The sequence below is a fragment of the Amblyraja radiata genome, chromosome 30 (genome assembly GCF_010909765.2).
Source record: "Amblyraja radiata isolate CabotCenter1 chromosome 30, sAmbRad1.1.pri, whole genome shotgun sequence".
In the NCBI taxonomy this organism is placed as follows: Eukaryota; Metazoa; Chordata; class Chondrichthyes; order Rajiformes; family Rajidae; genus Amblyraja; species Amblyraja radiata.
Genome location: NC_045985.1, coordinates 9,355,158 through 9,382,754, shown reverse-complemented (window position 1 = coordinate 9,382,754; position 27,597 = coordinate 9,355,158). Strand labels below are relative to the sequence as shown.

The 27,597-nt window shown below is 45.4% G+C and overlaps 1 protein-coding gene across 1 annotated transcript in view; it reads left to right on the top strand.

Annotated features, from left to right (window-relative positions):
- Positions 1-17,234, top strand: part of LOC116989945 (golgin subfamily B member 1-like) — a 49,051-nt gene extending 31,817 nt beyond the window's left edge. Inside the window, exons 17-28 of the mRNA XM_033047499.1 lie at positions 1,151-1,267; positions 3,046-3,068; positions 3,167-3,285; positions 4,435-4,546; positions 7,320-7,497; positions 9,534-9,701; positions 9,792-9,887; positions 10,368-10,601; positions 11,253-11,275; positions 11,373-11,491; positions 16,162-16,517; positions 17,226-17,234. Of these exons, the coding sequence (XP_032903390.1) occupies positions 1,151-1,267; positions 3,046-3,068; positions 3,167-3,285; positions 4,435-4,546; positions 7,320-7,497; positions 9,534-9,701; positions 9,792-9,887; positions 10,368-10,601; positions 11,253-11,275; positions 11,373-11,491; positions 16,162-16,517; positions 17,226-17,234 (1,554 nt within the window). The remainder of the gene's footprint in view (positions 1-1,150; positions 1,268-3,045; positions 3,069-3,166; positions 3,286-4,434; positions 4,547-7,319; positions 7,498-9,533; positions 9,702-9,791; positions 9,888-10,367; positions 10,602-11,252; positions 11,276-11,372; positions 11,492-16,161; positions 16,518-17,225) is intronic.
- The last annotated feature ends 10,363 nt before the right edge of the window (positions 17,235-27,597 follow it).

Genomic DNA, 27,597 nt, shown 5'->3' with positions numbered 1-27,597 from the left:
AGCCAAGGACTTTACTCCCTGGAGCACAGCAGTCTGAAGAATAGTCTGTGGCAGGTGTATAATATCATGAAACAAAAGGATACGTTGGATGGCCAGTCTGCTACCCTTAGTAGGGGGATCGAGAATGTGAGGGTATAGGGTTTAGGTGAGAGGGAAAAGATTTAAAACGAACGTGAAGGACATCTTTGATAGCGAGTACATGGAACGAGCTGCCAGAGGAGGTATATAATATAAGAATATAACAATTACAGCACGGAAACAGGCCATCTCGGCCCTACAAGTCCGTGCCGAACAACTTTTTTCCCTTAGTCCCACCTGCCTGCACTCATACCATAACCCTCCATTCCCTTCTCATCCATATGCCTATCCAATTTATTTTTAAATGATACCAACGAACCTGCCTCCACCACTTCCACTGGAAGCTCATTCCACACCGCTACCACTCTCTGAGTAAAGAAGTTCCCCCTCATGTTACCCCTAAACTTCTGTCCCTTAATTCTGAAGTCATGTCCTCTTGTTTGAATCTTCCCTATTCTCAAAGGGAAAAGCTGATCCACATCAATTCTGTCTATCCCTCTCATCATTTTAAAGACCTCTATCAAGTCCCCCCTTAACCTTCTGCGCTCCAGAGAATAAAGACCTAACTTATTCAACCTTTCTCTGTAACTTAATTGAGTTGAGTCAGGTACCATAACAACAGTTCATAGGTATTTGAACAGATTCGTGGAGAGAGAAGTTTTAGAGCTATCTGGGCCAAATGCGGGCAGGTGGAATTAGCGCAGATGGGACGTGTTTGTCGGTATCTAGCACCCCTTGCTGTATGACTCTATGAAGTCTGTCATTCTAAGTGGTGCTGCTGTCTGCTAGTTCTGGTGACCTGGTTCTGTCCTGTGAGGGTTAATGGACATATACACATAGTTTAGGTTGCAGGGAATTGAAATGGTGAAATGGGAATTATGTGATTGTACATTAGTTTCACAAAATATTTCAGAATTATTGAGAGAAGCTCTTGAATTGCCTCGGTAATGAAACCACGAATTAAATACATGTAAATTGGATTAGTGTCGAAGCTCGTGGACATGTTGGGCCGAATGCCATTTTCCTGCACTCAGAGTGACATAATATATTGAATCTTATCTTTCTCTGATAGGAAGAGTCACGCAACCTTCAGTCACAGGTCACATTCCAGTTTGCTGAACTGCACCATATTCTCGTGGAGAAAGAGCAGCGCATACTCGGAGATATCCAGGAAGAAGAGAAGAAAATTGTAAAAGACATGGAGAAAAATCTTCAAGAGATACAAAATAATTTAAATTCCATTCATGAGGAACTCTCAAAGTTACAGTTACAGTTAGACCACAAGGACAGCGTGATATTTCTGAAGGTGAGGGGTTACACTACAGTTTGGCGAAGTGAAAGTGCACAGTCACAAAGTGGTGGGTTAAATTTCTGTAATAAATGATGCATTTACCAGTAATTCAGGACTGGGCCAATGTTCCATCTGTTCCATCTACTCACCACATCCGACAATAATGCCCCAGATTCCAGGAACCCTCATGTATTTATCCCACCAGCAAATTTATCTGCAATATTGTCTTCAGGCCACCCTGTTAGTTCCACGTTCTCTTTACTGCATTTCTTGTGGAATTTATTAAAGGCCATCACGCATTTCAGGTTTTATCTTTCTTTTCCCCACAAGTAGTGATAATATTTCCAACCCCCACCCATTTAAATCCGCCGCTGATATTAAAATATTCCATCCTATTATTAGCAATGTTACAAAATTTTGAGATTTTAAAAATCAAGTCTGTAATTTATCCCATCAGATAAAGCATAAAAATAAGTTTAATTTGACACCTAATTCACTTTCATATCTCGTATTTAAAGTTTTATGGCCATTTTCATACTCGGAAATGAGCATCTTGTTCCCTATTGATTTTCTATGGACATAACAAAAAAGTTGTGATCGTGAACAGTCAAAAGCCCATAACTTTCTTAAAAATTAAGAGAACTGAATGAAATTTTCAGTTATCATAGATTGAAGCATTCTGAAACAAATATAAAATAATCTTACTTGGATGACCTGAAATTAAAGCATATAATTAGTTAGTTACCTAATTGTAGCTAATTTCAGACTTCAATTACTAGATCTAAACATCTATCCATTTCTTAATAAATGATTAACATTTTTAAATAGCCTAAATGTCCAAATAATATTCACAAATAATTCACAATAAAACATGATTTTTAAATCTCATTTACATTAATTTATAGGCCAAATGGAAGGAATTCAGTGTTTAATTGCTGTAAATAAATGCCCATTTAAATCAGCTTTCCAGTGGGTTCCTGTGGAACGCGCTGGTTTAGAACGTTCACATTGCGGTAGATTTGTGCCCTCAAATGCCCAGAAAAATACTGCGCGATATAATGGGCCCAAAATGAGCTACTCGCAATATTAAACTTTGTATAACGGGATCTTTAGAAGCCCTTTTTAATGTAAAAATATACAACCTTCCTTCAGCTGTCTGCTTTATGAGACCCTGCGGTTGCTGGCGGTCGCGGGTTTAGAGATTGATTTTTAAACTGATATAACTATTATTCAAGGCCTTTAAACCTAATAATAGCTTTTGCGACGGGGTCTTCCAGCGATTTTTCGTTAATAATTAACTAGGCTGAACATCTTCGATTTGAACAGCCTAGAGAAAATCGCGTTTTAAACCTGCCCCCTCTAAACGGCGCCAAAATCGCGCACACCCGTAGCGGCAGATTTTCAAAGACGCTTCAGGCTTCAGATAAAATCCCACGACCTGCCCGGTCTTACTCATAAGTTGCATACTCGCAGTTACTTTCATCCACATTCCTAATGCTTTCCCCCGTGTTCGATGTCTCTACGACAATATCCACTTTCTGTCTGTGTGACAGCGGCAAAGAGTTGGGAAGTGGGAATTATCAGAGGGTTTTTTGTAGCAATTTGGTGAAATACCCGCCGTCGGGATCATGACGATCCATCTCAGTCCATTGAGATTTGTGTTTTATTTATTTCAGGAGCAAGCTGGTCACAAGAGGAGGTAGGACATGCTTTTGACTGAAACAATGTATGCTTTTATAGTACAGCTAAAAAAAACAGCGAATGCTCAGTTTCTAACCAGCTGTTAAATATTTGCAGGGTTAGTGCTGAAGCCAACCCAATGTGTGTGGTAGAAGGTGCGATGCCGATTGACAAGTTTGATCTCACTTTTTTCTACAACATGGCATTGAGAGAAACATCTGATATCATCAAACGAGGTAAAACTGATACTTCGTACAACTCTGTGTGTAAAGAAAACTGCGTCCTCCAGTATTGATATCCCTGCATGACAATAAGGTTTCGATGATCTAGCCTACACCTTGTTGCGAACATTGGCAGACTTCCTCGCTACCCACATTTCCCATTCTCCACAGACGTACTTTTCACACCTCCTACATTCACATCCAAGCCAGGAAAATATAACATAAACAGCAAAGGTTGCAGCACCGATCTCTGCTGCACACCACCAGTCACAGACATCCACACAGAACATCCTTCTACCGCTACCTTCCACCTCCAACCACCAAGACAATTTTAGAACCATTTTACAACTCACCTTGGATCCCACCTGCTTTTGCTTTCAGGACCAGCCTTATATGCAAAACATTGTCAAGTCCCTCAATAAAGTTCACATATTGTTTTACAATGAGATCACGAGGCCCTGCTGAGTGCCCCCCACCCACCCCCCTGGACAGTCTCCCTCGGATGGTCACGTCACACAGCTTATTTATTTATTTTACTTTTCCTGTAAATCGGTTGGAGCTGCATACTAAATCTCGTTGCACTGACGTGCAATGACAATAAAAGATATTATTATTATTATTATTATTATTATTATTATTATTATTATTATTATTATTATTAGTGTTCTTGGTTGTACAACCGAATCAAATCCACCCTCCTCTAAAGAAAGTAAGGAAACAGTAGCAGTGTTCAAAACAGTGGCCTCGTGCGTCCAGTCCACTCCCGTTCAATATGATCACGGCAACACCACCCCACATCTCTACATCCTCTTTAACCACCTCTAATTACCACTCACACCAGTCTCCTCATCTTCCAATCTGCCTCTCCCTCTTCATCTACTGGCAAGATATTTAAATACCCGCCTTATTTCTCCATCTTCACCCGTAATCTCTCGTTCATCCTCACTTTACGCATTCGTTTTCCTCACGCCCCGAGCCCTCCCGGTCCCGATAACCCGCGTAATTTCCCCTCTCCAGCCCGATTGGGACGCCCCGGGAAAGATATGTTGTCCATCCGATGTGGTTGGGGTGAAACCTCGAGCAAGGTTTCAGTTATCCGCCCGCCTGTGCCCGAGTCTCCCCCCGACCCCCCGGGACTGTCTGATTCTCTGCTTCTCCCCCCAGTCTCCGTCACCCTGGATGAGGAAACATCGGGTCTGCAGCTCGAGGTGTCTGAGGATCGGAAGAGGGTGAGACTGGCCGAGTACTGCAGGAATCTCCCTGAAACCGAGAAGAGGTTTACATACCTGGAGTGTGTGCTGGGATCGGAGGGATTCACATCGGGGAGATATTACTGGGAGGTGGAGGTGGCGGAGTGTCGTGCTTGGAGTCTGGGGGTCGCCGCAGAGTCTGTGGAGAGGGGTGAAGCGGAACCGCTTTCCACGGAGACTGGAGTCTGGAGCATCGGGCGGCAGGGTGACGACTTTGTTGCAGATACCGACGATCCAACCCCTCTCCCCGCCCGTCTCATCCCCGGGAAGGTGGGAATTTATCTCAGTTACGAGTCCGGGACAGTTTCATTTTACAACGCGGACACCAAGTCCCATCTCTACACCTTCACTGGGAATACATTCACGGAGAAACTTTATCCTTACTTCTGGACTTGGGATGAAAACCAGTGGCTGATAATCTGCCCCGGTTCCGCTCCGGGTGTGTAAAAGGGTCGGGTCCCGGGACCAGTGTCAGGAGCGGGGCTCAGGGGCTGTGGGGCAGAAACCCAGTGGACGCCGAACGAACGGCTCCCATTTAATCCCCAAATTCCGCGTCGTGAAACCCCAGTGAGCGCGGAAATAAAACCAGGGTGAATGTAAATGTGGGAAGAGTGAAATAAACAACAACTGAAATCAGAGCTGTCTGTTGATCCGTTTATTTTAACGCGTTAACAGCGTCCGGCAACGGAACAGAAATTACTTTTGTGAAAATATAAAGATTAAAACAATCTCCCTTCCCGCGGGTTCAGCAGCAGCCGCGGGCGGCGGGTCCTGAGCTCCGGGCTCCCCCGGGGCCTAAAGTCCGCCGACTCGTTGAATTTACAGCGTGTTCAAGAAGGAACTGCAGATGCTGGAAAATCGAAGGCACACAAAAAAAGCTGGAGACACTCAGCGGGTGCAGCAGCACCTATGGAGCGAAGGAAATAGGCAAAGTTTCGGGCCGAAACCCTTCTTCAGACTGATGCCACAGCGTCTGAATTAACCGCGTGTTTGCAGGATTTGCTCTCCACACAACAGATTAGTTTTCTTCGAATGGATCTTTGGAAACATAGAAACATAGAAATTAGGTGCAGGAGTAGGCCATTCGGCCCTTCGAGCCTGCACCGCCATTCAATATGATCATGGCTGATCATCCAACTCAGTATCCCGTACCTGCCTTCTCTCCATACCCTCTGATCCCCTTAGCCACAAGGGCCACATCTAACTCCCTCTTAAATATAGCCAATGAACTGGCCTCGACTACCCTCTGTGGCAGGGAGTTCCAGAGATTCACCACTCTCTGTGTGAAAAAAGTTCTTCTCATCTCGGTTTTAAAGGATTTCCCCCTTATCCTTAAGCTGTGACCCCTTGTCCTGGACTTCCCCAACATCGGGAGCAATCTTCCTGCATCTAGCCTGTCCAACCCCTTAAGAATTTTGTAAGTTTCTATAAGATCCCCTCTCAATCTCCTAAATTCTTGAGAGTATAAACCAAGTCTATCCAGTCTTTCTTCATAAGACAGTCCTGACATCCCAGGAATCAGTCTGGTGAACCTTCTCTGCACTCCCTCTATGGCAATAATGTCCTTCCTCAGATTTGGAGACCAAAACTGTACGCAATACTCCAGGTGTGGTCTCATCAAGACCCTGTACAACTGCAGTAGAACCTCCCTGCTCCTATACTCAAATCCTTTTGCTATGAAAGCTAACATACCATTCGCTTTCTTCACTGCCTGCTGCACCTGCATGCCCACTTTCAATGACTGGTGTACCATGACACCCAGGTCTCGCTGCATCTCCCCTTTTCCTAGTCGGCCACCATTTAGATAATAGTCTGCTTTCATGTTTTTGCCACCAAAATGGATAACCTCACATTTATCCACATTATACTGCATCTGCCAAACATTTGTCCACTCACCCAGCCTATCCAAGTCACCTTGCAGTCTCCTAGCATCCTCCTCACAGCTAACACTGCCCCCCAGCTTAGTGTCATCCGCAAACTTGGAGATATTGCCTTCAATTCCCTCATCCAGATCATTAATATATATTTTAAATAGCTGGGGTCCCAGCACTGAGCCTTGCGGTACCCCACTAGTCACTGCCTGCCATTGTGAAAAGGACCCGTTTACTCCTACTCTTTGCTTCCTGTTTGCCAGCCAGTTCTCTATCCACATCAATACTGAACCCCCAATGCCGTGTGCTTTAAGTTTGTAAACTAATCTCTTATGTGGGACCTTGTCGAAAGCCTTCTGGAAGTCCAGATACACCACATCCACTGGTTCTCCCCTATCCACGCTACTAGTTACATCCTCGAAAAATTCTATAAGATTCGTCAGACATGATTTACCTTTTGTAAATCCATGCTGACTTTGTCCAATGATTTCACCACTTTCCAAATGTGCTGCTATCCCATCTTTAATAACTGACTCTAGCAGTTTCCCCACTACCGATGTTAGACTAACTGGTCTGTAATTCCCCGTTTTCTCTCTCCCTCCCTTCTTAAAAAGTGGGGTTACGTTTGCTACCCGCCAATCCTCAGGAACTACTCCAGAATCTAAAGAGTTTTGAAAGATTATTACTAATGCATCCACTATTTCTGGAGCTACTTCCTTAAGTATGGGCTCAAACCGAATTCCCGGTTCCAGGTGGGATCCCGTTGTGCTCAGGCTCTGCCTGTCTCTCTGTAGGATACGTATATCATTCGTTGTTTCTCTCGCCGCCAGACCCCTCCCTCACCTCTCTCTCAGGTACATCATGTCTGTATCGGTGCTGCTTCCTGCGCTCGTTCACCGCTTTAACGCTTCATCTCCCTCACTGCCAGTTTCCAACCAGCTCCCACTTTCCTCTGCTCGAGCCCCGACTCTTCCCTTCGCTTTCTCGCCGTTTCAGAGAAAACCGAGTGGCCAAAGTCCATTCCAAGCCCGCGGACGCCATCGGCTGCTTCGTCTGTCCACGACCCCTGTTTGCGCATCGAAATGGAATATTCCCTCCAAGATCGAGTGCGTACAGCAACAACCCGCTTACATTTACACAATGTCCTCGCATCTCTTTTAGGAGACCACAAAGTGCTTTACTAGTGGAATTCTCTTTGAAATGCAGCCAGGAATGACAACGAAATGCAGGAGTCAATTTACAGACAGGGACATTCACAAACAGAGTTTAAAAGCAAACTATACTGTCCAAAGCGATTTGTGTTTATTTCAATTGGAGTATTAGAAGCACCAAGCACATCATTCAAATAAACACAATCTTTCTATTCGGTTCTTATGAATGTTACTGGCCGTGTGAATTATTTCATCATCGAGTATCTGTCCACTCGATGTGGCTCGATTATAATCATGTATTGTCTTTCTGCTGACTGGATTTTACTGTACCTCGATGCACGTGACAATAAACTAAACTGAAAAGCCGTATTCCCCTTCGATAGACACTAAATGCTGGAGTAACGCAGCGGGACAGGTTGCATCTCTGGAGAGGAGGAATGGGCGACGTTTCGGGTCGAGGCTGTCTGAAATAGGGTCTCGACCCGAAACGCCTGGTGTCATTTCCTCCACAGCCACTAAACTAAACTAAACTGATCGGCAGACAAAGAATCTGGAAGACAAAACTGCTGCAGATACTCTAGTCTGAAGAAGGGTTTCGGCCCGAAACGTCGCCTATTTCCTTCGCTCCATAGATGCTGCTGCACCCGCTGAGCTTCCCCAGCAATTTTGTGTACCTGCTCGAGATACTCATTGGGTGAGGCAGCATCTCTGGATAGAATGAATGAGCGACGTTTCGGGTCGAGCCCCTTCTTCAGACAGACAAAGTAAACCTTTGGAAACTGCAATACATTTTAGAGGGTCATATAATATCGTTTAAACAATACACGCACAGATTGTCCCGAAGACTGCTGCATGAGAGACAGGTGCACTGTTGTGGTATAAAATAAGGTCGGAGGGAGGTCTCCGTCTCCTCCATGGCCAGAGTGAGCCAGAGCCCCCCCCCCCCCCATCATTCTGAAGAAGGCTTTCGGTCCGAAACGTTGCATATTTCCTTCGCTCCATAGATGCTGCTGCACCCGCTGAGTTTCCCCAGCACTTTTGTGTACCTTCGATTTTCCAGCATCTGCAGTTCCTTCTTAAACACTCCGTCCATCCTGATCCCGGGCTGTGAACGGAGATGCGGGCGGCGGGTTCCACTGCCCAACAGGTGCAACGTCTCCTCAGGTTACACCCGAGGCTTCCTTAGCGTCGGGCCCCGTCCCTTTCTGTCCTGCCTTAGTCTTTCTCGTCCATATTCAGGCCAGTTTAATGTCCAATCCACCCCTTCCTCGTGTGAGATGAGTTGGAAGCGGCCAGGACATCTTCACACTGAACACTTGCAGCCAAATAGCACTCATTGCCCGGGACGGCAGCGGGCGCAGCGACACGGTACAGTAGGGGTTGAGTTTAATTTAGCTTAGAGATACAGCGCGCAAACAGGCCCTTCGGCCCACCAGCGATCCACAGACATTAACACTATCCTCCACCCACTAGGGACATTTTATACTTTTGCCAAGCCTCGGAAGAACCCAAGATTTCGAAGAAAACCCACGCAGATCACGGGAGAATGTACAAACTCTATACAGACAGCGCCCGTAATCAGGATCGAACAGTTCTCCGGCGCTGCATTCGCTGTAAGGCAGCAACTCTACCGCTGCGGCACCGTGTGACGGTCAGGTGACTGCACATATTCTGCAGCATTTTGAAACAGGAAGAGGAGCCAAAAAACACCACATAGAAGAAGAAGAACAGGAAGAGGCGGATTTAAAATGGCTTCGAAAGACCTAGTGGAGAGTTGGACCGAGGAGGTAGTTTGTCCCATCTGCCTGGATTTCTTCACCGATCCGGTGATACTGGAGTGTGGGCACAACTTCTGCCGCTCCTGCATCACACGGATTTGGGACAGGGAGGCGAGAAACTCCTGCCCGGAATGTAGAGACGAGTTTGTGGACCGCACCCTCAGGGTGAATCGGGCCTTGGTTAGACTGTCTGAGAAAGCTCGAGCACTGAGCCTGAATCAGACAGAGAAGGAAAGTAAACTTCACTGCGAGGAACATCAGGAAGAACTGAAGCTGTTTTGTGAAACGGACAAGAAACTCATTTGTGTGATTTGTGCAGCTGGGCGGGAACACAAGACTCACAGCTTCATGCTGATAGAAGAAGCAATTGAATTCTACAAGGTAAAACCAAATCAACTTTGATCACTTCATTGTCTAATCTTTTCTTTACTGTCTGACATTTTCATTTTCTGATCTGAAACCCAACCCCAGGAACAGGTGAAATCTTCTTTCGAATCTCTCACAGAAAAGAAATCAGAGATCGAGCAAATGGAGCAGGAACAGAAAGAGAGCATTTCTGGACTTCAGGTGAGGCTTTGTACTATCGGTTTAATGTTTTTGGGTAGATTTCATTCCTGTGATGCCTGTAATAATGGGAACCTCTATAGAGCTCAGTAGTCGAGGACACGAGATCTTGGGAGCCTGGGGATTCAGGTACCAAAACAATATTTAAAAGGTATTTGTACAATTTTGTGGAGAGAACATTTTAGAACTATCTGTGCCAAATGCGGAGAGGTGGAAATATCGCAGAGTCTTGGTATCTAACACTATTTCAGAATTATCAAGATGAGCTCATGAATTGCCAAGGTAATGAAAGCTATGGATTAAATAGATGTAAATGGGATTATTAATGTAGATACGTACAGAGCCCAGCATCGACTAGTTGGGCCGAATGGCATATTTCTGCACTCCAAAACTCGACATTGATTGGCCAAATGCCACCTTCCATGTCACGAGGAAACACAGCAGAGTGACATAATATATTGATTCTCATCTTTCATCTGACAGAAACAGTCACACAACCTTCAGTCACAGACCACATCCCAGTTTGCTGAACTGCACCAGATTCTCACTGAGAAAGAGCAGCGCTTACTCGGAGATATCCGGGAAGAAGAGGAGAAGATTGTAAAAATAATGGTGAAAAATCTTCAAGAGATTCAAGTGAATTTAAATTCCATTCAGGAGGAACTCTCAAAGTTACAGGAACAGATGGACCACAAGGACGGTGTGATATTTCTGAAGGTGAGGGGTTACACTACAGTTTGGTGAAGTGAAAATGCAACAGTCACAAAGTGGTGGGTTAATTTTCTGAAATAAATGCTGCATTTACCAGTAATTCAGTACTGGGTCAATGTTCCATCTGTTCCATCTACTCTCCACATCCGACAATAATGCCCCAAATTCTCACGTATTTATCCCACTTCAACATAAATCAATCTACAGTATTGTCTTCAGGCCACCCTGTGAGTTCCAAGTTCTGTTTGCTGCATTTCTTGTGGAATTTATTAAAGACCATCACACATTCCAGACTATATTTTTCTTTTCCCCACGAATAGGGATAATATTTCCAACCCCCACCCATTTAAATCCACCGCTGACTTTAAAATATTCCATCGTATTATCTCTGATATTCTCCGGATAAAATCCCACAACCTGCCTGGTCTTAATCGTAAGTTGCATACTCGCAGTTATTTTCATCCACATTCCTACTGCTTACTGCCGTGTTCGATGTCTCTACGACAATATCCACTTTCAATCTGTGTGACAGCGGCAAGCAGTTGGGAAATGGGAATTATCACGGGGGGGGGGGGGGGATTCCAGCAATTTGGTGAAATACCCGGGATCATGACGATCCATCTCAGTCTATTGAGGTTTGTGTTTTATTTATTTCAGGAGGAAGCTGGTCGCAAGAGGAGGTAGGACGTGCTTTTGACTGAAACTCTGCATGTTTTTATAGTACAGCTCATAAAGTTAGTAATGCTCAATTTCTGACCAGCTGTTAAATATTTGCAGGTTTACTGATGAAACCAAACCAATGTCGGTGGTAGATGGTGCGTTACCGATTGAAAAGTTTGATCTCACTTTTTTCCACAACATGGCATTGAGAGAAACATCTGATATCATCAAACGAGGTAAAGCTGATACCTATTAACAACTCTTTGTGTGAAGAACACCTCGTCCTCCAGTATTGATATCCCTGCATGACAATAAGGGTTCGATGATCTAACCTATACCTTGTTGCGAACATTGGCAGACTTCCTCGCTACCCACATTTCCCATTCTCCACAGATGTACTTTTCACACCTCCTACATTCACATCCATGCAAGGAAAATATAAACTAAACAGCAAAGGTTGCAGCACCGATCTCTGCTGCACACCACCAGTCACAGACCTCCAAGCAGAAAAATCATCCTTCTACCGCTACCTACCAACTCCAACCACCAAGACACCATTTTACAAACTCGTCTTGGATCCCACCTGTCTTTGCTTTCTGGACCAGCCTTACATGCAAAACATTGTCAAGTCCCCCAGTGAAGTTCACACATTGTTTCACAATGAGATCAGAATGTTCTTGGTTGTAGAGACACATCAATTCCACCCTCCTCTAAAGAAAGTAAGGAAACAGTAACAGATGGCCTCATGCGTCCAGTCCACTCCCGTTCAATATAATAATAATAATAATAAATTTTATTTAATGGGCGCCTTTCAGACATCTCAAGGACACCTTACATAGGTTAATAGAAATAAAAACATATAATCAGAATAAAATAAATAATAAAGACATCACAGAGACACAAATTAAAAACAGAATTCATTCCAAAAACAGAAAATCAAAAACACAATGTGAAGGGAGAGCAGCGGCAGCCAAAGCGCGCCAGCGTTCACTCTCCCTTCATGGCAGCCATCTTGGACACAGACTTACAGGATTACATTAGACAAAAAAATCATCCCCCCACAGTGGATACCACTGTGGAGGAAGGCACAATGTCCAGTCCCCATCCCCAGTCCACCCCAAAGTCAGGCCTATTGAGGCCACCGCAATTGCCTCTACGGAGGCCCGATGTTCCTGGCCGGTGGTCTTGCCCCGGCGTCGGGAGAGTCCTCTCGGCGGCTGGGCCACCTGGAACGGCCGCTTCCTAGCTTGAGACCGCGGCTTCCGGAGCCGACAAGGCCGCGCCGGTTTGGAGCTCCTAGGCTCCCGATGTTAAAGTCGGCGCTGCCCGCTCCGCTCCGCAGACCCGCAGCCCGGAGATGTTGCTCTCGCCGGTCCAGCTCACCAGAGCTCCAGCGCGTCGCTCCACGCGGCGACCCAGGCAAGGCATCGCCCGCTCCACTCCGCTCCGCGATAGCGCTCCAACGCTATGCCGCCACCGAGGCCGAGCTGCTGGGCGGTGCCCGCCGGGAAACGGCACTCCAAGCCCGCTGGTGGGCCACGAGGACGGGTCAACGGGCAGCCCGGAGAAAAAGCTGCCACACCGACCAGGTAGGGACCTAGAAATAAAGTTGAGACCTACCCCCCACATTAAAAAGTCCATATCCCCTACAAACGAAAAACAGGACTCACTAAAAACTATAAAAAAAACGAGTTAAAACGGACGGCTGCTGGCTAGCAGCCGTTCACCAAGATGGCTCCTCCTCCTCTGATCACGGCAACCCCACCCCACATCTCTACATCCTCTTTAACCACCTCATCTTCCAATCTGCCTCTCCCTCGCCATATACTGGCAAGATATTTAAATACTCGCCTTTTTTATAGACAATGAACAATAGACAATAGGTGCAGGAGGAGGCCATTAGGTTCTTCGAGCCAGCACCGCCATTCAATGTGATCATGGCTGATCATCCACAATCAGTACCCCGTTCCTGCCTCCTCCCCATATCCCCCGACTCCGCTATTTTGAAGAGCGCTATCTAGCTCTCTCTTGAAAGCAACCAGTGAACCTGCCTCCAGGCAGAGAATTCCACAGGCTCACCACTCTCTGTGAGAAAAAGTGTTTCCTCGTCTCCGTTCTAAATGGCTTACTCCTTATTCTTAAACTGTGGCCAGTGGCGGACTGGCCAGGGTGTCAGCTTGCCCGACAGCAAGTGGGCCCCTGATGAAGTGATGGCAAGTGGGCCCCTGTTAAATTATAGCATTGTAGTTGTGGGTGGGCCCCCTTTGTCTCCTGGCAACCAATATTTTTAGACCCAGTCCGCCACTGACTGTGGCTCCTGGTTCTGGTCTCCCCCAACATCGGGAACAAGTTTCCTGCCTCCAATGTGTCCAAGCCCTTAACAATCTGATATGTTTCAGTCCCGCCATCCCGGGAATTAACCTTGTAAACCTATGCTGCACTCCCTCAATAGCAAGAATGTCCTTCCTCAAATTAGGGGACCAAAACTGCACACAATACTCCAGGTGTGGTCTCACTAGGGCTCTGTACAACTGCAGAAGGACCTCTTTGCTCCTGTACTCAACTCCTCTTGTTATAAAGGCCAACATGCCATTCGCTTTCTTCACTGCCTGCTGTACCTGCATGCTTACTTTCATGGACTGATGTACAAGGACCCCCAGATCCCGTTGTACGTCCCCATGTCCCAACTTGACGCCATTTAAATAGTAATCTGCCTTCCTGTTTTTGCTACCAAATTAGATAACCTCACATTTATCCGCATTAAACCTCATCTGCCATGCATCTGCCCACTCCCCCAACCTGTCCAAGTCACCCTGCATTCTCATAGCATCCTCCTCACAGTTCACATTACCACCCAGATTTGTGTCATCTGCAAATTTCATAATGTTACTTTGAATCCCTTCATCCAAATCATTGATGTATATTGTAAATAGCTGCGGTCCCAGCACGGAGCCTTGCGGTACCCCACTAGTCACTTCCTGCCATTCTGAAAGGGACCCGTTAATCCCTACTCTTCGTTTCCTGTCTGCCAACCACTTCTCTATCCATGTCAGCACTCAACCCCCAATACCATGTGCCCTAATTTTGCCCACTAATCTCCTATGTGGGACCTTATCAAATGCTTTCTGAAAGTCCAGGTACACTACATCCACTGGCTCTCCCTTGTCCATTTTCCTAGTTATATCTTCAAAAATTAGTCAAGCATGATTTCCCCTTCGTAAATCCATGCTGACCCGGACCAATCCTGTTACTGCTATCCAAATGTGCTGCTATGTCATCTTTTATAATTGACTCCAGCATCTTCCCCACCACAGATGTCAGGCTATCTGGTCTATAGTTCCCTGTTTTCTCTCTCCCGCCTTTCATAAAAAGTGGGATAACATTATCTATCCTGCAATCCGCAGGAACTGATCCTGAGTCTATAGAACATTGGAAAATTATCACCAATGCATCCACGATTCCTAGAGCCACTTCCTTAGGTACCCTGGGATGCAGACCATCAGGCCCTGGGGATTTATCAGCCTTCAGTCCCATCAGTCTATCCAACACCATTTCCTGCCTAATGTGGATTTCCTTCAGTTCCACCGCTACTACAGATCCTCTGGCCACTAGTACATCAGGGAGATTGTTTGTGTCCTCCTTAGTGAAGATGGATCCAAAGTACCTATTCAACTCATTTGCCATTTCATTGCTCCCCATAATAAATTCACCTTTTTCGGTCTTCAAGGGTCCAACTTTGGTCTTAACTATTTTTTTCCTCTTCACATACCTAAAGAAGCTTTTACAATCCTGCTTTATATTTCTCCATCTCCACCCGCAATCCCTCGTACACCCTCACGTTATGCATTAGTTTTCCCCGTCCGCACGCCCCCGCCCCCTCCCGTTTCCGAGAACCAGCGGAATTTCCCCTCTTGCCCTGTTGAGAATCTCCTGGACATAGAAACATAGAAACATAGAAATTAGGTGCAGGAGTATGCCATTCGGCTCTTCGAGCCTGCACCGCCATTCAATATGATCATGGCTGATCATCCAACTCAGTATCCCGTACCTGCCTTCTCTCCATACCCTCTGATTCCCTTAGCCACAAGGGCCACATCTAACTCCCTCTTAAATATAGCCAATGAACTGGCCTCGACTACCCTCTGTGGCAGGGAGTTCCAGAGATTCACCACTCTCTGAGTGAAAAAAGTTCTTCTCATCTCGGTTTTAAAGGATTCCCCCCTTATCCTTAAGCTGTGACCCCTTGTCCTGGACTTCCCCAACATCGGGAGCAATCTTCCTGCATCTAGCCTGTCCAACCCCTTAAGAATTTTGTAAGTTTCTATAAGATCCCCTCTCAATCTCCTAAATTCTAGAGAGTATAATCCAAGTCTATCCAGTCTTTCTTCATAAGACAGTCCTGACATCCCAGGAATCAGTCTGGTGAACCTTCTCTGCACTCCCTCTATGGCAATAATGTCCTTCCTCAGATTTGGAGACCAAAACTGTACGCAATACTCCAGGTGTGGTCTCACCAAGACCCTGTACAACTGCAGTAGAACCTCCCTGCTCCTATACTCAAATCCTTTTGCTATGAAAGCTAACATACCATTCGCTTTCTTCACTGCCTGCTGCACCTGCATGCCCACTTTCAATGACTGGTGTACCATGACACCCAGGTCTCGCTGCATCTCCCCTTTTCCTAGTCGGCCACCATTTAGATAATAGTCTGCTTTCCTGTTTTTGCCACCAAAATGGATAACCTCACATTTATCCACATTATACTGCATCTGCCAAACATTTGTCTGTTGTCCATCCGATGTTGTTGCGATGAAACCCCGGGCAAGGTTTCAGTTGTCCGCCCTACTGTGCCCGAGTCTCCCCCCGACCCCCCGGGGACCCTCTGATTCTCTGCTTCTCCCCCCAGTCTCCGTCACCCTGGATGTGGAAACAGCGCATGCGCGGCTCGAGCTGTCTGACGATCGGAAGAGGGTGAGACTGACCCGGACCCAGAGGAGTCTCCCTGATACCGGGAAGAGGTTTACATACTGGGAGTGTGTGCTGGGATTGGAGGGATTCACATCGGGGAGACATTACTGGGAGGTGGAGGTGGCAGGGAATCGGCGCTGGAGTCTGGGAGTCGCCGCAGAGTCTGTGGAGAGGAAGAGACAGGTCACACAGGCCCCGGAGACTGGAGTCTGGAGCATCGGGCTGTGGGATGACGAGCTTGATGCAGATACCGAACCTCCATCCCCTCTCCCCGCCCATCCCATTCCTGGGAGGGTGGGAGTTTATCTCAGTTATGAGTCCAGGACAGTTTCATTTTACGACGCGGACACCAAGTCCCATCTCCACACCTTCACTGGGAATAAATTCACGGAGAAACTTTATCCTTACATCGGGATTTGGCATAAAAATCATTGGCTGAGTATCTGCTCCGGTTCCGCTCTGGGTGTGTAAACGGTTCGGGTCCAGGGACCGGCGTCAGGAGCGGGGCTCAGGGGCTGTGGGGCAGAAACCCGGTGGACAACAGGTCAGCGCTGAACGAACGGCTCCCATTTAATCCCCAAATTCCGCGTCATGAAACAAACCCCAGTGAGCGCAGAAATAAAACCAGGGGGAATGTAAATGTGGGAAGAGTGAAATAAACAGCAACTGAAATCAGAGCTGTCTGTCTGTCGATCCGTTCATGTTAACGCGTTAACCGCGTCCGGCAACGGAACAGAAATTACTTTTGTGAAAATATAAAGGTTGAAACAATCTCCCTTCCCGCGGGTTCAGCAGCAGCCGCGGGCGGCGGGTCCTGAGCTCCAGGCTCCCCCGGGTTCTAAAGTCCGCTGGCTCATTGTATTTACAGCGTGTTTGCAGCATTTGATCTCCACACAACAGATTCGTTTTCTTCGAATGGATCTTTGGAAGAATGGGTTCAAGCTGAATTCCCGGTTCCAGGTGGGAGCCCGTTGTGCTCAGGCTCTGCCTGTCTCTCTGTAGGATATGTAGATCATTCCTTGTTTCAGTCGCCGCCAGACCCCTCCCTCACCTCTCTCTCAGGTACATCATGTCTGTATCGGTGCTGCTTCCTGCTCTCGTTCACCGCTTTAACGCTTCATCTCCCTCACTGCCAGTTTCCAACCAGCTCCCACTTTCCTCTGCTCGAGCCCCGACTCTTCCCTTCGCTTTCTCGCCATCTATGTCACCGATTCATGAAAACGTGAGTGACCAAAGTCCATTCCAAGCCCGCGCATGCCTTCGGCTACTTTGTCTATCCACTACCACTGTGTAAATACTGTAAAGGCTTGTTCTTTTTTACGCACAATTTAAAATACAAGAAGTAGCGATGTTACAAAACTTACCTTCAGCGGCGCTGCAGTTCTGCCACTGGCTGTGTGCGCGACTTTGGCTCCTTTGAAGTAGGGGGGGCGGGATTAAAATCCAGTTTTGTACCACCTGTTGGAGAGGGTTTTCCTCGGGCTGCTAGCTGCTGAAGAAAAATCGATCGGACTTCCGTTCCCGTTTTTTTTTAAATCGCGAAACAATTTAATAATTAGATTAAAATAAAATGCGACTTCTAACGTCCTCAATGCCTACGACATAACGGATCGCTAGAACGGGACAAAACAAGGGGCAAGTCGTCCATTTTACATAAAATCTTGCTTCTTGGAATAGCTCTAATCTAATTTTACGTTGCGAAAATTTTATTTGGGCACCATACGAACCGGCAGTGTTTTTCCTGCCGATATGGGGTTCAAATTTGGATGGTGAACTGCCGACCGTTGTCGGTTCTCAGGCAAACAGGAACGCCATAGGCGGAGAAGTGTCTTTTCAGCTTCTTGATTACCATCTCAGACGCGAGGGAGGTCAGTTGGTCTAGTTCAAACCAGTTAGAAAAGGAATCGACCAGAACGAGATAGTGCTTTCCGCACCATTCGAAAATGTCTGCCGCCAGCGATGTCCAGGGCAGCGCTGGTGGCGGTTGTTGCAGAAGGGGCTGCCGCTGCTGATGAGGCACATGGTTGTTGCAAGTGGTGCAGGAGGCTATGCAGTCCCGAATGTACTCGGCCATCCCCGGCCAGTAGAACAGACCACGAGCGCGTGCCCGTGTGGAATCGGCCCCTGGGTGACCGCTGTCTGCTTCTTTGAAGTATTCATCTCGCAGTGACGAGGCTATCACCACCTTGTGACCCTTAACCACAACACCATCCTGTACCACCAGTTCATCACGTACCAGGAAGTACAGCTGTACCTCTGTAGGCGTGTCGGATTATTCGTCAGGCCAGCCTGTTTTGATGATGGAGGAGAGGGTTTGAAGCGTATCGTCAGTGGCAGTGTGCGCGGCCAGGGTGCGCAGTTGCTCACTGGAGATGAGGTCGACACCGAGGACCATGAAATCCTCCTGTTGTTCGCAAGATGCCTGAGGTGCATGAGAGAGAGTGTCAGCGACATGCATGTCCTTACCCTTCTTGTAGGTAATGGAGAAGTCGTACCGCTGCAGCTGCAGCATCATGCGCTGCAAGCGAGCTGGCGCGGCATGGAGGGGCTTGTTCACGATTGTCACCAGCGGTTGGTGGCCTGTCTCGACCATGAATGTGTTGCCAAGGATGAAGTCGTGGAATTTGGCGCAGGCAAAGACGACAGCCAGCAGTTCCTTTTCGATTTGCGCGTAGTGCTGCTCCGTGTCGGTCATGGTGCGAGAGGCATACGCGGCAGGTAGTAGGGTGACATCGGCAGATGGTTGCATGCAGGCTGCGCCGAGCCCAAATCTCGAGGCATCGCAGGTAATCGTCACCGGACGTTTCAGGTCGATGCACTGGTCAGTTTGGATTTTAAAACATCAAAGGCAACCTGATGTTGCGGGAACCATGACCAGTGTCCTTTTTGGTATCTTTCTGAGATCTGTGACCTGCCCTCAAATCACATTTTGGATAGGGCAAGGTTTTTCTCTCGTCGTCAGCTCCCTGGCGAACGAGTAGACTCGTTTATCTCTGACTTGATGTATTTAGCCCAGCGTAGCCGATTTCAACTTTTGTCGGTCGATCAGCTGACTGATCAGTTAACGAGGGACATTTTAGTGAATGGCATGAGCGATTTAAAGCTCAGATCAGAGCTTCTGAGACGGCCAGATTTGACACTTGAGGAAGCTGTGCACGCATGCAGAACTGCCGAATTCATCGACCCCATAGACAGTTCGCAGGAAACAAAAACCATCAATCGGACAGGCCTCACTAGGCAGCGAACAAACACAGATAACAGGCGATTTACGACCCAAGCTAGCCAGGCGGTTCACAGCGGTCCACAGCAGAGATGTCCCAACTGCAATTACTTACACAACAGACAATCAGCCTGCCCCGCCCGCGGGAAAGCATGCAATTACTGCAAAAAGTTAAATCACTTTGCTTCAGTTGTCGAGCGGCAATTCGGGCTTGAGGGAGGAATTCGCCCAGCTCCAATTCTAACCTCAATTTTTTGAAACGAGATAGCAACAGTATCACTCCCCAATTCCAGCTCGAAACCGCCCCTGATTACAGCCCATTTAACTCACAAGATGATTCAACTGCTTACTCTTTACAGCATGCTGCTGCCAAGAACTCAGATCCGACCGTGACGATATCTGTAAACAATGTAGACTTTGGCGCGAAATTAGATACGGGGGCGAAAGTAAACACTATGTCAATCAACCTCTTCAACAAGATTAGAGCTAACGAGCCTCTCATCAAGGACAAATCCACTTTACATGCTTTTGGAGGGGAGATATTAGTTCCTCTGGGCAAAACCAACTTGAAATGTGTTTTTTTTAAACCAGGAGGGATTTGACCTTCTATGTCTTGAACTTTAATTCAGTTATTCTGCTTGGCAATCGTGCCTGTCAGCAGCTGGGGCTGATTTCCTTTGACAAAACTCTCCACAAGCTGCATATTTCGTTTGACCCGCTGAGTGAATGTCCTGATCTTTTGACAACAACCCAGGCACGTTGCCTGTGACCTACAAGATTATTACTGACCCCAATGTGACGCCCGTCATCCGAGCCCCACACCGATTGTCATTTGCCATGACTGACAGGGTTCATTCTATGCTGAAGGACATGGCCTCCAAAGGCGTAATTGAAGCAGTCAGCGACCTCACCGCCTGGGTCTCGACCATAATTGCCACAGTCAAGAAGGGAAAGAACAAAATCCGCCTGTGCATCAATCCGAAAGACCTGAACACTGCCATTAAGCGCCCACACCATCCCACTTCAGACACCATGTAAACAGGCACCAGAGACCGTGTATGATTTAAACACATCTTTAATGAGCACTAAAACTTAACAGCGTTGAAGACAACAGGTTGTCAGTGCATCCTAGCTGCTCGAACTGGCAGTGCCGGGAACGAGTGTTAGTATAAGTGTTATAGTGGGGTGGACTCAGTGATGCTGGCTTATGTGTGATTGGCTCACATGCATCATCAATCTACAGTGAGGCAAACAATTGGGCTGCAGCCACCTGACAACCAAAATTCATTTCGTGAACACAAACTTTTTTTAAAAGGCGAGGCAAACAATTGGGCTGCAGGGGGACTACGTGAAGAAGGCCGTCCAGGCGCACGCGCGTCAAACTTCAAAGCAGCGGTGTGAAATCACAGATAATCTACTCCGAAGCATAATAGTAAGCTACGTGATACAAACTTAACTTACCTTTGATCTTATTAGGGTGGGAGCGGAGGGCACGTAGTCCCTCGACGTAACTCCTCATAAAATAAAGATCAAACTTCAAACTGGTAAGTTCTCGTTTAATTTTACTATTTTACTTCGGAGTCACGTGAGTGACTACGTGAAGATTTTAAAGCTTCTGTGACTTCAGGCCGTAGATTGGGTTCCGGCGTATCACTGCATTTTGCTTGACTCTATGAGTGAAAAACAGTCAATAACATGCAAACCATCATACTTGTTTAATTAATTAATGGTTTATTTTATGGTAAAACATTATGTGCCCCATTTTAATCTCTAGAGACATTTAATACTGAATTCAAAATAGTACCACCAAATACACCAGGGTCTGCAATTTCTTTGTGATAATACTTGTGCAACATCCTTTCATTTTCCCAACCTGCGGCCGCAAGGATATGGTCTATTGGAATGTCCAAATCCTTGGCCGCCAATGTTGCCGCCGCCCTGGTGGAATGAGGTTTAAATTTGTCAGTATCAATTCCTGCATCCAATAGCACCTTCTTCAGCCATCTTGAAATTGTTTGTGTTGTCACTTTTTTGTGTGGCTTTATGGCTGATGAATAATCCAGTTTCTACACCTGTAAGATGTTTGCTGGTCTCAATGTAGTATTTTAAACATGTAACTACACAAAGTCTTTGATCTGCAGGACAACCTGAAAATCAATTTACACCCAAGACTCCTGGTCTGCTCTGTTTTAGCAGGTCATAGACATAGAATGTAATTTCCTCTGTTTTCATTCCCATTCTGTCTATCCTTAACTTGTGTAATGTTTGTACTCTTTGAGCTGATAATAAAGCCATTAACATAACTGCTTTTATCGTAATTTTGTCTAACGACAAATTTGAGATGGGATCCCAATCCCTAAGTAGCATTAACGATGCCCTTCATGTATCTACAAGTCAAAGGATGTGATCCTAGAACTTGATGTTCCGATGGTCTCGATAAGTATGCAGACAAAGCATTCCTTGCTGTGTTGATCACACTATAGCTTAAATTATCATCAAAATGTAATTTTGACAAATATCTACAACATCTGAAGCGTCTGCAGTGTGGTAAGAAAATTGTGTTGAAGAAACTGTTCCCATTTCTTAATGTAAGAAAATGTACTGCTTCTAGGTACTTTTTAGAATCTGCAAATCAATAAATCAACACGATCATGTGAAGGATGAAATTCACCAGTTACAGGGTGCACAAGTAGGTTTTCTTGTCTAAAGACATCCATAATGGGTTCAGTCACCATTTTTAACCCTAATGGATACCATGTTTGTGTGGGCCAATCTGGAACCACCAACAATCCTGAAGCATAATCTTGTTTGATCTTCTGTAGACACCTATTGATGGGACAAAAGGGAGGAAATGCATACAAAACATTCCACCCCAATTTAACGTAAACTCATCTATTGTTTTCACAATTTTTTGGAAAATATCAAGATTTAACATCCATTCTGTGTTGTCATTGAAATTTCTTCACCTAGTATCTGCAATTATGTTGAACTTACCTTGTAGGTAACTTGCAGAAAGCCAATATCTTTCTCAATGAACCAGTGTCGAATCATGTTTCCCAATCTGTCACATGCTTCTGACTTGATTCCACCCATGTGATTGACATGTGCCACTGCCGTAGTGTTGTCAATCTGAACCTGTACATGCAAATGTTGTACCTTTCGGCAAAGGGCTTTCAACCCATGCAATACACTTAGTAATTCAAGATCATTTATGCCATGTGTCTCGAGCAAAGGTTCTTCCTCTGCATTCCATCTATCTCCACAGCTTGAGATGGCATCCGCAGCTCCCCATTCCAGCGCACTTGCATCTGTTTGTAAAATGGTATCTGGTGATTCAATCAGAATTTTCCTGCAAGAGTAATCCACATTTTTAACCCACCATTTTATATCCTCAATTGCTGTGTTAGTTAGTTGTATAGGCCTATCGTAACGTCCAGCATGTCTTCCCAATACTGATATCTTTGCTCACTGCAGCTGTCTGATAATGCAGTGGTCCAAACTGAACAGCTGGAAATGAAGCAATTGATGGTTGATGAAGCAAATTAGATTTTCTACTTGCCTGATTGATGGTTGTTTGCCTGCAATTAACTCCTTACAACCCTTAATCACTGCACAAAAGAGTTAAGACTTGTGAGGTCCAAAATAAGACCAACTCGTGAGCACCGGGCTCGAACGCCACTCACGGAGTTTGGCTGTCGATTGAGTGCAGCTGCAGGGAGGGACTGCGCTGGTCCGGAGGTTGGGAGAGAGAGAGAGGAGACACTGAGTAGTAATAGTAGGGAGATATTGTATTGGGGTATCGGCCGACGGCCTGTATAGGTCCGGTAAACGGTGCTCTGGCAATATTCCCTGCTTACAAAATGACAGGCGAGAGTGGGTCTAGTGGTATGGAGGCCAGTGGAGGAGAGGATAATGAAGGAAATGTTGAGAAGGAGTGGGAAACCGTGGGAACGCGGGGTAGCCCCAGGAAGAGCAGCCGTAAAAGAAGGAAAAGCAATATTGGTGGATCGGAGAGTGAAGACAAGGAACCAGAAAAGGAAATTTCGTTAAATGTAGTGGTGAGGTTTGAAGGAGAAGGAGGAGTAAAGAAGATAGAGCCAATGAAGCTGACAAAAATAATCAGGGCCCAGGTTGGGGAAGTAAAGTATGCAAGAGTGCTGGAAGATGGAAACATGCTAATAGGGAGCAACAGTGAGGCTCAAGTTGAAAAGGCAATGAAAATGAACAAGATTGACAAAATCAAAATAATCAAAGTAGTGAGAGTGGGAGAACGGAGGAGGGCAGGGTGTAAAGGGGTTATCTATGGAATCCCTCCCAAAGTCAATATGAGTGAACTGGTTCAGGAACTCAGAAAGAAATGTGAATTAATTATGAATGCCAAAAGAATGACCAAAGGAGCAAAGAAAGAGGAAACTGAGTCAGTCCTGCTTGAATTCAAGACAGAATCCCTTCCAAAAGTGGTCCATTTTGGATTCATGCGATATAGTGTAAGAGAGTACATACCCAAACCAATGAGGTGCTTCAAATGTCAGAAATTTGGGCATATAGCTAAAATGTGCAAGGGGGCGAGGAAATGCGCAAGGTGTAGTGGGGACCATGAATATGGTCAGTGTGGAGAGGGGGTCAAACCAAAGTGCTGTAATTGTGGAGGAGAGCATAGTGTGGCTTACTGGGGCTGAGGTGATGAAACGTGAAGCTGAAGTACAAAACATAAGAGTGAAGGAAAAGGTCTCCTATGCAGAGGCAGCAAAAAAGGCTGACCCTACAAAACAGATGAATGAAAGAAGGATCAGGAGGGAGCAAGATATGGGCATAATGGAAACAATAAAAGAAAAAGAAAAGAGTATATGGAAAGAAAAGAAAAACCTGGTTATATTTATAGCAGGAGTAATAAATGCGACAGCAGAAGTAAAATCCAAAACAGAAAGGATCCAAATCATTGTAAAGGCTGCAGTCCACCACTTGGGCATGGCAGGATTGAAGTGGGAGGAAATACATGATGGTCTCAGTATCCAGGCGAGCCAAGAGTCAACATGTGTGGGTTAATAATATTAATGTTAATCCTACAATGGAATGCAAGAAGCTTGTTAGCCAATGGGCAAGACTTTAAGCAATTCATAGACAGTAGGAAGGAAAAACCAGATGTCGTATGTATCCAGGAAACCTGGTTGAAACCAAGTTTAGATTTTGTTCTATATGATTATGTTGCAGTGAGATGTGATAGGGGAAATGGGGGAGGAGGGGGTTGTGCCACTTTCATTAAAAAAGGGATACCATACAAGGTATTAGGAATTGGGCAGGAACAGGAATATGTGGTAATAGAAGTGTGGTCTGAGAGGAGGAAAATAGTGGTAATAAATTACTATAATCCATGTAAGCGATTAGAGGTCAATAAGTTACAGGAAGTAGAAGGCCAGAGCAAATCTAATGTTATTTGGTGTGGGGACTTTAACGCACATAATACATTATGGGGCAGTGGAAAGTCAGATAATAATGGACAGGTAATTGAGGAATTATTAAATGATGGTAATCTAGTATGTCTAAATGATGGAAAGGAGATCAGGGTAGATGTTAGGACAGGGAAGGAGTCTGTGTTGGACCTTACACTTGTTTCTAATAGGATTGCTGCTAAATGTAACTGGGAAGTTTATGAAAAGGGTACCATAGGAAGTGATCATCATCCTGTGCTATGCAAAATAAATATTACTTTAACTATGAGTAAAGAAAACAGAAGTGGACGATGGGTGTTTGGAAAGGCTAATTGGGAGAAATTTAAGGAGGAAAGTGATAGATATGTAAAACCGATACAAGAAGAGACAGATATAGAAAACTTTGAGAATAAATTGTCAGAAGGTATCAGAAGAGCAGCATTAGTTTCCATACCTAAAAGTAAAGGAAGATCAAAAAGGAAAGCTGTGCCATGGTGGGACAATAAATGTAAAGAGGTGGTGGTGAATAGAAACAGAGCATTCAGATTATTAAAAAGAACTCATAACTACCAACACATGATTAATTACAAACAGGCTCAGGCAATTGTAAGAAGGACTATAAGACAAACCAAAAGAGCATATTGGAGGCAGTATTGTGATTCAATTGGAAACACAACACAGGTAGGGGAGATATGGGGGATGCTTAAAAAAATGGAAGGTGATAAAAGGGAGTGGAGTTATCCTATCCTAACAAATGGAGATCAAACTGTAGTCTCAAATAAAGACAAAGCAGAACTAATGGTTAACACTTTTAGTAGGGTTCACAGCTCCCACAACTTATCAGATGAAGGAAGAAGAGGTAGGGAAAGAACAAGAGAGGAAAATGTTGAGGCCTTACAAAGGAAAGGTATCACAGAGGACAAGTACAATATTCCATTTAATTTGGGGGAGCTAAAGAGAGCTCTGGCCAAGTGTAAGAACTCAGCCCCAGGGAAGGATGATATTTGCTACATAATGATAAAGCATCTAAGTGAGGAGGGACTCCAAAAGAACTATATAACAAGGGGTGGGAAGAAGGGCGAATACCGGAGAGGTGGAAGGAAGCAATCATTGTGCCTATTAGGAAACCAGGGAAAGATGCAAGTAATCCAGTAAATTATAGACCTATAGCTTTAACAGCACACATGTGTAAACTGATGGAAAGAATGGTAAATGAAAGATTAATGCATCTAATGGAAGAAAACGGTATAGTGGCTAATTATCAGAGTGGCTTTAGAAAAGGGAGAGGTACTAATGATCCAGTTCTGTGCTTGGAAGATGATATAAGGAAAGCACAAGTTAAAAAAGAATCTGTAGTTACTGTATTTTTTGATGTAGAGAAGGCTTATGATATGTTGTGGAGAGAAGGTCTTCTAATAAAGCTGCATTTAATGGGAGTAGGAGGAAATATTTTTAACTGGATAATGGATTTTCTTAACGGTAGAAGTATCCAAGTTAAAATAGGGTCAGACATCTCTAGTAAATGTGTAGTCGAGAATGGAACTCCCCAAGGAAGTGCGATAAGCCCGATCCTATTCTCAATCATGATCAATGATATATTTGCAAACATTCAACCAGAGATGGGGCGATCGCTCTTTGCAGATGATGGCAGCCTATGGAGAAAGGGGCAGAATATAGATTTTATCGTGAGAAAAATGCAGCAAGGGATAGCCCAGGTGGAAGAGTGGGCAGGGAAATGGGGTTTTAAATTCTCTATAGAGAAGACAAAGACAATGGTTTTCACAAGGAAGGAAATTAAAGAGGATGTCCAGTTAAAACTATACGGCAACAATTTGGAAAGAGTAAAAGATTTCCGTTTCCTGCGAGTCCATTTTGACTCCAGATTAACATGGAGGGTCCACATTACAAAAATAATTGGAAAATGCAAAAAAGCCATCAATGTAATGAGATGCTTAGCAGGTTTAGAGTGGGGAGCAGATATATTATCTCTTAAACATATCTATGTATCACTGATCAGATCCAGACTAGAGTATGGCAGTATAGCTTATGGATCAGCATCTAAGTCAGTGTTGTCCGAGTTGGACAAAGTCCAAGCGGAAGCTCTAAGAATCTGTATAGGAGGTGTGCGGACGTCACCTGTATGTGCACTACAGGTGGAAACTGGGGAGATGCCGTTGAGACTGCGCCGCAGACAACTAATGGCTAATTACTGGCTAAGCCTTAAGGGTCATGGAGAGAACCACCCAACAAAACAGGTAGTACAGGAGTGCTGGGAGAGAGGAGTGGCTCAGTCTGGAAGCTTCGGCTGGGCTGGAGGAGGTGTGGCAAGGGACATGGAAGTAGAGGACAAAGAGTTCTGCCCTGCAGTATTGTGGCCATCTGTCCCAATATGGTTACTGAACATCCCAAAAGTTGATCTGGAGATATGGGAGGCAAAAAGGAGGGAAAAAAATTCGGACCTAAAAACAGAATACCATAACCATATATATAATAGATACAGGGAACACCTCTTAATCTTCACAGATGGATCAAAGGACCCAGTAGCTGAAACAACAGGGGCAGCTGTGGTAGTGCAAGGGATGAATGTTGGGATTTGCAAAAGAACAAATAACTATTTGGCAGTGTATACAGTGGAACTGTACGCTATTTTGATGGCAGTTCGGTGGATAGAACAGGTGCAACCATGCAAAGTATTAATATGTAGCGACTCATTGTCTGCAATCCA